This window comes from Ornithodoros turicata, unplaced genomic scaffold, assembly GCF_037126465.1.
Source record: "Ornithodoros turicata isolate Travis unplaced genomic scaffold, ASM3712646v1 Chromosome16, whole genome shotgun sequence".
In the NCBI taxonomy this organism is placed as follows: Eukaryota; Metazoa; Arthropoda; class Arachnida; order Ixodida; family Argasidae; genus Ornithodoros; species Ornithodoros turicata.
Window position 1 is genome coordinate 2,412,144 of NW_026999320.1, and position 10,442 is coordinate 2,422,585.

The following is a 10,442-nucleotide window of genomic DNA, read 5'->3' on the forward strand; positions in this document are numbered from 1 at the left end:
TTGATATGTAAAGCAGTTAATGCAATGAATACATATTTCTACGTAACCGTATTGTTAAAAAAATTCAAGTTCTTAGAAGTACAAATAATATGGAGTCAGAAATGTATTGAAATCAAGAACATCAGTATTATTTTATTTACGCAGCTACATAGCCTTCGCGTGGACGTTTCCTGCTTTCGTTGTAGCTCGATCCCGTTGATAGTACGTTCGGGCGCGTGCCGTTGGCCTCTTCTCTCGCAACAGAAATATCCCCGAGCCACGCGCGCCCTCACTTGGTACGGCGCAATTGTTTGTTTTGATGGAGCTGACGAACGCCACCGGGACGCTCTCGTGCTTGTTTCCGTCTTGTCCTTGCTTCTCCGGAGAGCAGTGTATTATGCCAATTGCTGATCGATAAAAGGTAAGTGTGCGCTTTGTGTGCATATGAGACGGCCGGGTACACGTCCCTTTGACACTAGTGACTTCCTTAGTGCGGGAGGCACGGCATGACAACGTCATACGGATACGTGTGAAGTTTTGAGTTAACCCAGGGACGATGCTTCAAAAACACGTCGTGAGCATCAATGGGCCGCAGTTCAATGAGACCGGGGCACGCCAGTACTCACGTTCCTCAAGCAGCGATTTTCCCAGCAGCCGCATAATCCCCCCGCCCCCCTCGAACTTTGAGGAACAATTAACCCCCAGATTTCTCTGGTCCCATACGCCCCACGGGGGTGCCATCATCAGACCTGATCTGCTGACGCGCTTATGACTGGCTCGCGGAGATAGACTGCTGTCAATTATCACAGGTAGATGAGGCGAAGACCACACAACAATCAACAATTTTATTAAGTAGTCTGCTCCTTTGACAAGTGGGAAGTGCGATTAGGGTTTTCTGGCATGCTCATATAGCGAATTTAGTAGCTCTTTAGTAGGCCATTTAATCTAGTAGTTACTGAAGTAGGAGTGTTAGTCGAAGCTTCTGAGCACTTTTTCCTATAACGATATCTAAAACATCTACGAATATAGACATTCAACATGGTAGCAGTGTTTGCTCTATCAATGGAGTGCTGGAACAGCGATTGCGTCAAACTGAATTTTTTACAATTGAACCCTAATTTTGACTAAGTCAGTATCGATGCAAGCAGGTAGGTAGGCAGGTAGGTCTGAGAAATAGGCTCCTTAAGAAGCGCCGACATACTCTCATTTTCCTTCTCCCAATGTGTTTCTAAACATGATATTTAGTCATCGGAGGAACACCATATCTGCGGCGATGACTGGTACAAAGGGCAACAAAACAATTAGTTTTCTTGGGAAGGGGACTGACCCCGCCAGCCAAATAATTATAGCTACAAATCAATAAACAAGGTTCCTTGGAGAAACGCTTTCGTAAGGAGTGAACGCTGTGTTGCGGCCCCCGTATTTTTTCTCACTTTGCATTTCACTTTTTTCCCTTTGCTGTGTGTGTGTGGATACGTGTGGATCCATCTGGTATTGCGTGTATCCGTCGTATCCAAGAATTTCATTATTCGTGCACCTCTACTATTATTATTATCATAAAAAATTGTATCTTACATGTTACGGCATATGGAAACATGGTGGAAAAAAGAAGGAAGCTGAAATTTAAGGGGTGACGAAAAGGACAAGACGAACGCTGGACTTGGATAGTTGTACTGCTGCGTGGGCCGATGCTTCAGGTAAGTTTAGTTTTCCATAAAAAACATATTGCAAAAGCTGCACAAAATTATGGCCTCAGTGAAGGAAAGCTACTAGGAGGAATTAGAAAAGCTTGAAATCTTCCTTTTTCTTTTCTCCTTTAGCGGCCGAAAATGCTGAAGGTCCACGCAATAAGCACATGAAAGCTGAGACGGAAAGCTCTGGATCCCTGCTCTATCTGTTCGCAAGGCCAAAATCAACTTGCATTTGAAAATGATTATTTCTTTTTCTATTTTGCTCCTTTTCCTCATTCGAAGGCACCAAAAAACACTGGATGCACTCTCACTGTACACTAAGCTGTGCATTTTATTGCAATATTTGGCTTCAGAAACAATATTTACACTTTAAATGTAGCAATGTTCTGAATGGTATGCAAAAATAAAAAAAATGATGCTAGTAATCACAGAGTTTGCAGCGCACATGCACACAAATGGACATAAGAGTTAACATTTTACAATACCCTTACAGGAAGGAGTATCTGGTGGGAATACGGGAAGAAAGGGTGATTGTTAAGAATGTAAACATACACGGCAAAAGCTATAGATTGAGAAGTTACCCGCCAAAAAGAACTCGTTACAAGTTAAATTACTTTGGCAAAGTTACCAAAAAAAAAAAAAAGGAATGGGTTCCTCTGAAAGCTACCACGGCACAAAAGTACAGAGTTAAGTTACAAGTTACCAAAACATGAACTTAGTTACAGTAACGAGTTACCTCGAACTCTGGCAAAAGCAACAGAATAAGACGAAACAGTGCACACGTTTTGAACACAAGTTCTTAGGATGGCATTTACAAATTAACCTCGTACTTATTGGGAGGGACACACAGGAAGTTTGAAACAAGGACACACTTCTGCATCTTACATGGCAGTTTGATTAATTCTGTTGCACTACACCGTCGAACAGGTACAAGGGGTGACAGCACATATCCTGTTTCAGTGTGCATAAATGGGTCGCCCTCAATGTCAAACTTCTGTACCACAGTAAATGCACTGTTACCTGCCTTGCAGAAACACTGAATGATCCCATATCGGACACTTGATTCAAAGGCGTATTGCACTACACTGTTATTCCGCCGTACTTGACGCGTGTACAACTGAGATGAAAATGTTTGGCAACCAATGGTCACCTTCTTGAAGGTCTGAATACGTTGAATGCCACTGCTGCCAAGACACCTAAATACAGCAGCCGCGATGCTTTCACTAGCACAAGTCGATTTACCGTGGAACTTTACTTCCCCTGCTAATGCAACTGGCTTTGAAAAATGGACATTGTGCAATTTGCAGAGGAGAAATTCTGTCAACGAAGACTTTTTTACATACTTCTCAATTACTGCCAAAGAATTTCCAATCGACACTAACATACCAAGCTGTTTGTCTATTGCTTGTGTACCTTTTGCAATGCGCAACAACGCTCCATTCCTGTCCTCAAAAAGAAATGCTGACGTGGCCCACAGTGGGCCCCACCTCCTTACGGATTGTACAAGGTGTGTCAATTGGTGAACATTGAACGTGAGGTACTGTTTGCTGTACAAGTCACTTGTGGCTGATACAAAACAAGAAAGAAGGACCTCAGCGAGGTCAAGTTCCTGTTGTGCCACTGCTTCAGATAGTAACATATGCATGCTGCCAACAAGGAGCAAGAAATGCTGGTGGTATAGTTCAGGGAGTATGCCTGAAAGTACAGGGATGCTATAGTACAACAGCCATGATCTCAGTTCGCTTGCTTTCCAGTAGAGCCTATGTTTAAGGGACCGAGGCGTCCTTGTTACATCTGGTGGCCGGATACTCATAAGCCTTGATTCGATCTCTGTGGCACTTGAACCTAGGTACCAATCCCTTCGATGGTGCTTTGTATCAAGCCACAGAGCTAGGAACATTCTCGCAACACCAAGCAGGACGCAGTGCATATAGTCCACTGTGAAACCTCTACCAATGTCGAACTTTCGAAGAAGACTCAACACTGTAGGCCCTTTCACACCTTTCACTGGAGTTCCTCTTGTGCATGCTTGAGTGGCTTGCGTTAGCATACGGAGACCGTCCCTCAGCCTGTATTCGCCATCTGCTGGGTAAATGTGCACATGGGCTCTCGTATCCGGCAGCTTGTATGTCTCCCCAGGGTGTTCACAGAACGAGCAGCCATGCCTGCCATTAAATTGTCTAACGTTCTGCATCATTGCTCGTGCAACTGCGTCGACTGCGGAAACAGGTGCTGTGATTAATGAAGTGATCTTGACTCCTGTAACTGGATGTATCCACTCCAGCCCTTCCCGAGACAGCCTCAACATCTCTTCACAAAAGGGACGCAGAAATGTGTTCATACTTGGCTTCGTGCCAAACCACAGCATTGTCAGAATCTGGAACTTTTTCTGCAGTCGAACAGGTAACTCAGGAATTATGCAGTGCACAGGCCAAAGGGATGCCGGGGAACTTTTGAAGACACTAATGCCATCAGTGTTCCAGAACAATGAAAAGTTGTATCGGCCATTTCCATCTGCCTTGCTACCTTGATACAGCTCTCCATCAACCATTCCACTGACCATGTCTGGAGGGTGCTCCACTTCAGAGCTTTGTCCAATGTATTGGTAGAGACCATCATGCTCTAACATTGACTTCAGTGTGTCCGCAACGCACATCTGTAGGAAAGTTCCAGGGTTAGATTGCTGGTCGCCGCAACATGGACAGGGCCCTGTACTGACACAAGACGATAGGTGAAAACAGTTCTTGCAATAGTAGTGCACCTTTACACCTGATCCTTGCTTGAATTGGGCGAGAAACTTAAAAAACTTGTATGGAGTAGAAGGCAGTGCATTTGGAGATGGCAGTATGTGGCTCAGGATAAGCAGGATACTTCCAAGACATTCCCTTGTGAGGGAATACTTCATGAACAACGTGAAGAGTAAGTAGCAAGCTTCAATGTCTGTGACAGAACTGTTGCTATAGAGTGGTTCGGATGAGATGTGATCGTGGGAGGCAGCACTGTCTTGACCAGTATCACTGCTAGATTCTGAAGTTGATTCCTCATCTGTCCCTGATGAAGAATTGCAGTCATCATCCATTGTGGGACAGTAGTCGTGTGCAGTAGTCTCTTCACCCTGAGGACTCGCGTCGGCGGTTTCTGTGCCATTTGGTTCGTCATTGCTAGTTGTTCTCCAGTGGCTGCGGGTCTGTCGAGGTACCTGCAATTGCATGGAAACAAACTGCTCAATGTACACCAAAAGCAGTGCTTTCAAAAATTATGGTTTACATAGTGAATAACATGCTTTCAGACTGGTTCCTGCGCTGAATAGCCTCATGCGCAAAAGCGAACACTTCTTCTCATGCAGAATATTGTGTATCGTTTATATATATATATATATATTTTTTGTTTATTATTATTATTGAGGTTAAGGTGCTGATCCGCACGAAATCCTCCGTGCAGTGCGACAACGACATGTACAAAGCCAAACATACCTGCGCGGTGCTGTCTCGCAACCAAGCCCTGTACGGACCACGTCTTCATCGGTTCATATTCGCCGCGGAAGGAGATGATAACGGATCATGGAGATATGCGAATCTAGCAGCACAACAGCAACCACGCTATGACTAAGCAGCTGCCATAGCAACGGCGTAGCTACCAACGCCATGGCAACCCTTGTTGAAGGAAAACGTGACGCGACTGCAAGCAAACCAAACGAAATTTCGCAAACAAATTTAGTGGAAGAAGAACAGAAATGAAAATATAGTTCACATGTGATAAATATTAAATGCACAATACTAAATAGCAAGCAATAAGCTGTGGTTCCAGCTGGCGTGGTGCCTTGTGCCCCACATGGTCATGCACATGATACGTGCCGCCATTTCCGAGTTTTGGTGTGCTGTTCCATGTGGATTGTAAAAGGTATAAAACTGGTAAAACGTGGCCAGTTTGGTTTAACGTCCCGCGTACGGTCGACAACGAAATGTATTACGTACTCGTGCACTTCGTAGAGGAAAACAGCTTTGATGTGAAAAGTGCGAAGTTAGTCAAAGAAGTCAAAGAAGATTCAAGCTGCGTCCTAACAGAAGGCGACACCGTGCATGTTGAATACAGTGGGAAATATTATCCAGGAACTTTGGTCTCCATATCAGGTACGTGTGCAACTACAATAGTTGATATCTAATGTTACGATAATTACGAGCGTGCTCTCTATTCTATTCAAGATAACTGCATTGCGTAAGTAAACATCAAACGTGTCTGTCGTTCACATGTGACTAATTGCGACGCTTTCCAATACACTGGCGTGAAAACAGTCTAGTTTGTCACAGATAATGAGGGTAGTAACCACTGATTCTTAAACCGTTGTTTACAGCAAATAAAGATTTCCTCCTGGACGAGTTAGAAGAAAAAATTCGCGGCAGCAATGGGAAAGCTGGAAGGGAAAAGGTGAGTCCGCTGTAAAATGCCATGAAGGTGGGCATGGCCGCCGTCTTCCTTTGGTGCGCTTTCGAGCACTCGAAACCTGAGTTGGGTAGAATTTGGTAAAATAAATACACCAGTTTACGATATATATATCTTTTGTACGCAGTAGCTAGCGTTACAACGACTTGAAAATTGTCGTAGCTTTAACTGTCACTTAAAGCTACAACTACTGTACAGGGACAATTCATTTTGGCCATGTTGCTTGGCGTGCTGTCCTGTGTTTCCACGCAGCTCTTTTTCACCCTTTGCCATGATTTTTTTTTTCATTTTTCCACATTTGTCTTTGCATCTTTTCACGTGAGGTGTGTCATATCACACCGGGGCTAGGTTGGCCATAAGATCAGCGCACGATAGGTTATGAACAACAATTTAGTTCAGATTTTTATCACTGTAGGATTTTTGTAATTGCAAGTCATGTGATTCTCTCAAATTTCGCTTTTTACTCCACATGTGCAAATGTGCTACATAAACTATAAGGGAAACAGTTGAGAAGGCAACAAGAGTTGAACCCAGGAACTTGCAGCATAAAACAAGTACACTAACTGCACTATGTGAACCACTCTTTGGAAGCTGTGAATCTATGTTGTCCTAAGCATGTGCTTGTTCATCTCGTCATTGCTCAATTGTAGAGGTTCTTGGCCAAATTATTGCAGCCCAATATTTCAGTGCTTTCACACAGAATCAGCGTACAGAGCAACGCAGCCAAAATGGATTGTCGCCCCTCTACAGTTGTTCGAAATTTAACTGGCAGCTGGGGTTATGGTTGTTGTAACCTTAGCCACTCCAATCTTTTATTTCGTCATTTGCTTGTCTGGGGTCTTGTTGTCTTGGGTCGTCAGTAAATATAAATTTTGTCTCTTGGCTTTCTCACTTTTACTGGTTATGTTCATTGTATGTCCAGACGAAAGGAAAGAAGCAGGCCAGTGCCAGCCAAGCCAGACAGCTGTTGCAAGACATTGGGAATGCGAATCCCAGCCAGTCCAGTCCACTGGAAGAGAGGAATGCACAGCTCAAGAAGGAAGTGTCCAAACTGAAGCGGAGGGTAGAAGCCCTACAAGACGAGCTAGAAAAGCATAGAGGTAATGCCTTCATTTTGTCACATTGATTAGTGAACATCAGATGTCTGGCCACAAAGGCTGTCCTTTGTACATTCCAGAAGCCTCTGAAAAGTTGAGTTCCCCCCTTTTTTTTTTAATTACCGGGAATTCATGACAGACCACGTGGGTGCATCGGCAGCATTTTCGTATCTGGATATGCTGCGGGGTAAAAAAATGAAACAAACTAACTTGCATAAATCAATTAATTAGATGTCAAATGCAGTGTGCCTTGTGTTGAAATTTTGGAGCACGTTAATGCACCCTCTGCTGGGCAAATATAATCAACATACTCGCTCAGTTGTCGCTCATGATCATGGCGACTTAAAACCACGACCGGCGGGGGGGGGAGGGATGGATGGCGCTTATTCTTACTGTATGGGCCAACTGCACACCGTGACCACCTTCTGCCATGACAGGCAGTGCGTTTGAACCATTTGCTCTAATTTAATTCGTGCCGACAAAACAGGGCAATAGTGATGCATGGGTAAACATGCACGAAGACGACATTCCAATAAGGAGCTATTCTGTGATGTAGTTGCAGGCAGTGACAGTTGCCAGGCAAGTAGGTTTCATTACAGGATGCTGCTTCCTTGCTGCTGTTCGCACGACCAGCGGAGTAGTACAAACGACCTGACTGAGCTCATTCTTGTTGTTTCTTGAGGTGAACACTACTATGGGCATGTTCTCATAATTTGTGGCTTCACATCAGGAGAAAATATGATGTGCTATGCCGCAATGGTTGGTCTGTGAATCATTTCTGTGCGCGTGGATAATTTTTTTAAAGGAGCAGCCTGGACCACCAATTCCAAACTCAGGTGCCGTCATATGTATGTATGCCCTCAAGTCTTTAGGTTTTATTTTTTCAAATTTGGGGGCTCAAAATTGGGTCAATAAATTTGTGTCAAAAGTTCATGCAAATTCATGCAGAAAAATTGCCATCAGACTGAATTCGGGCTTTATTGTAGAATAAATGTTTGTTCTATCGTTTATCCAGAGTGTCAGAAGTATCAGAAGTAGAGGTCAGACCCGTGGGCGTCGGCATCTTTTATTTTAATGCCTTGGTGTTCATTGCTGTGCATGAGGCTAATGGGAAACTTTTTTACTGTTCCTGTTTAATTTTCTATTAGAACTAGACAATCACCTAAGGAAAGCGAGAAAGCTCATCAACACCTTGGTGAGCTCCGAACGACAAACTGGGAGTGCGAACAGTGCGAACGTCAACACAAGTGAAGGCCTGGGAGAGCCTCGGCCGTGGAACACAGCAGCAAGCAGCCTGGCAGACATTTCCCGGTCTCAGGGGCTGCACTGTGACACTGAGAACATTCCTCCTCCCAGTACGTGCAGAAGTGGACCGCCTGCTGTAGAGAGTGGATCTGGGAGCAACAAGGGTCTCTTGTACAACAGGGACAGTGAGGGGGTCTGTATACAATTCTCTAATGCAGTAGTGCTTATAGAGCTGAATGTTAAACTTCTGTAGTCGGTTGTTGAATCAAGGGTTTATGTTCATGCGTACTTGTTTTCATCTTGTGTTCTAGGTTGAAGAACTTCTCAAAGGGAGTGGTGTTTACGTCCCCATTGGTACAGTGCACGGTGCATCACTGGCGCGCACTTCAACATCACTAGCGCGAAGCCTGCTTCGTCAGGTATATGAGGAACAGTACATGTTGGCGTGTTCTGTAAAAGGACTGCCAGCAAAAGGAGTGGGGAAAAGGGACGAGACTCGGCCAGGACTCAACCCCAAGGGCCTCTCGGCCATTCTTGGTAAGTGTTTTACGTGACTTTGTTTGGCTTACCTAAGAAACGTGTCTCTACAAATACTTGGCATATGAACAACAGGTCATGTGCTTTTCGTTTATTTTTTCATAATTCAAACAAATTTGCTTGATATTAGTGTTACCTACCTCATGGCCAACCAGATAATACATTTACAAACTTTACTGTAATAACTGGACACAGGAGTATGCACAAATAATATGTGCTTATATTATCTTATAATTGTGATGGGTGCTCGACGTGTAAAAATAATCCTGAGTAATGGGTAAAAGTATCATGAACATCGGAAAAAGATGACCTGACAGCGTTCTGATGTTGCAGCTTTTAGCCATTGTGTACCAGCTATTTGATTTCACTTAAATTGAATATTTTCACCAGTTCGAAATAGCTGAGTGAACTGACATAACTTTGCCGAATTGAAAGCCGCGTGGTTTGCTTGACAAATTTTTCCGTTTGATGTAGGAGATTGAATTTAGTTCCAATAAAGGTGAAATGAAACTGCTAGCACAGAGTGGGGGAAAAGGCCTTTAGAACAAAATAGCACACACAGGTCGAGGAGAAATCCAGCGATCCGATAGCACACAGGAGAGAAAGCCCCAGTGGAGAGCGGCCGATATTTCGAACAGAAACTGTTCTTCTGGGTACCGTCCTCTCCACTGAGGCTTTCTGTCATTTTGTTTAGCACATAGTTTTCTAATGCGTGATACATATCGAATGCAAAATTTGACCCACACTGGGACGCCTGTATGTTGCAGTATATGTTTGGCAACAGTCAGTGGCTAATTAACTCTGCAAACCTGTTGTTGCTGTTATTGGAATTGTATCAATAGTCCCTGTGTTCCACATTTCTTTATTTTCCAGAATTTACAAAGCAGACTGCACAAGCCAGGGGCCTGGAATATTGTGAGCAAAAACTCATAAAATCCCTTGGAACACTCATTTCTGAAATGCGCAATAAATAGATGGCATCCCCATTTCACATGACTCTGTTTCTGCATTGCTGTCCTAGCGTTATTTATAGCCTGATCAAGTGACATGCAACAGTATCTGGGCAGATCAGGCCAGATCCAGTTGAGTGTCAGATCAGGCCAGTTCCACCATGATGTCAGATCTTCCCAGATCTGGCCTGAACACAGATCTGGCCAGATATGCCCAATTTCAGATCTGACCTGAACACCACTTTCCAGATCTGGCCAGATCTGGCATTTTCGTAAGGGAGTGATCAGCGGAAAAGCCTTCCTGTCGGTTTTTTTATGGTCTTCAGCGACTTGAGTGCTGCGGGGTCTGTCACTACACGGAAACGGTGTCCGTGAAGGTAGTAATGCCATTTGTCAATAGCGTCGACTATAGCCAGGCACTCCAGTTCCGTGATGGCAAAGCTCTTTTCATGGTCATGAAGCTTGCGGGAGTGAAAGGCCACAGGATGTTCAAGGTTGTCGTC

The 10,442-nt window shown here is 44.1% G+C and overlaps 2 protein-coding genes and 1 long non-coding RNA gene across 4 annotated transcripts; 2 read left to right on the forward strand and 1 right to left on the reverse strand.

Moving 5' to 3' along the window:
• Positions 1-219: 219 nt before the first annotated feature.
• On the forward strand, positions 220-2,113 carry LOC135372625 (uncharacterized). Its single transcript, XR_010416035.1, has 3 exons — positions 220-400; positions 1,589-1,676; positions 1,800-2,113. It is a non-coding gene; the product is annotated as an uncharacterized LOC135372625 (long non-coding RNA).
• Positions 1,971-7,573, reverse strand: LOC135372623 (uncharacterized). 2 transcript variants are annotated; one of them, XM_064606140.1, is made up of 3 exons: positions 7,003-7,573; positions 5,144-5,348; positions 1,971-4,869 (listed from the first exon to the last, which is right to left on the reverse strand). In XM_064606140.1, exon 3 carries the CDS (start codon positions 4,747-4,749, stop codon positions 2,482-2,484), a length of 2,268 nt encoding a protein of 755 aa, XP_064462210.1. In that variant the 5' UTR covers positions 4,750-4,869; positions 5,144-5,348; positions 7,003-7,573; the 3' UTR covers positions 1,971-2,481. The 2 variants fall into 2 exon arrangements, with proteins under 2 accessions (XP_064462210.1, XP_064462211.1); XM_064606141.1 differs by lacking the exon at positions 5,144-5,348.
• Positions 5,512-9,985, forward strand: LOC135372624 (uncharacterized). Its single transcript, XM_064606142.1, has 6 exons — positions 5,512-5,800; positions 6,022-6,095; positions 7,033-7,210; positions 8,356-8,645; positions 8,764-8,989; positions 9,863-9,985. The coding sequence occupies exons 1-6, from the start codon at positions 5,632-5,634 to the stop codon at positions 9,961-9,963; spliced, it is 1,038 nt and encodes a 345-aa protein (XP_064462212.1). The 5' UTR covers positions 5,512-5,631; the 3' UTR covers positions 9,964-9,985.
• The last annotated feature ends 457 nt before the right edge of the window (positions 9,986-10,442 follow it).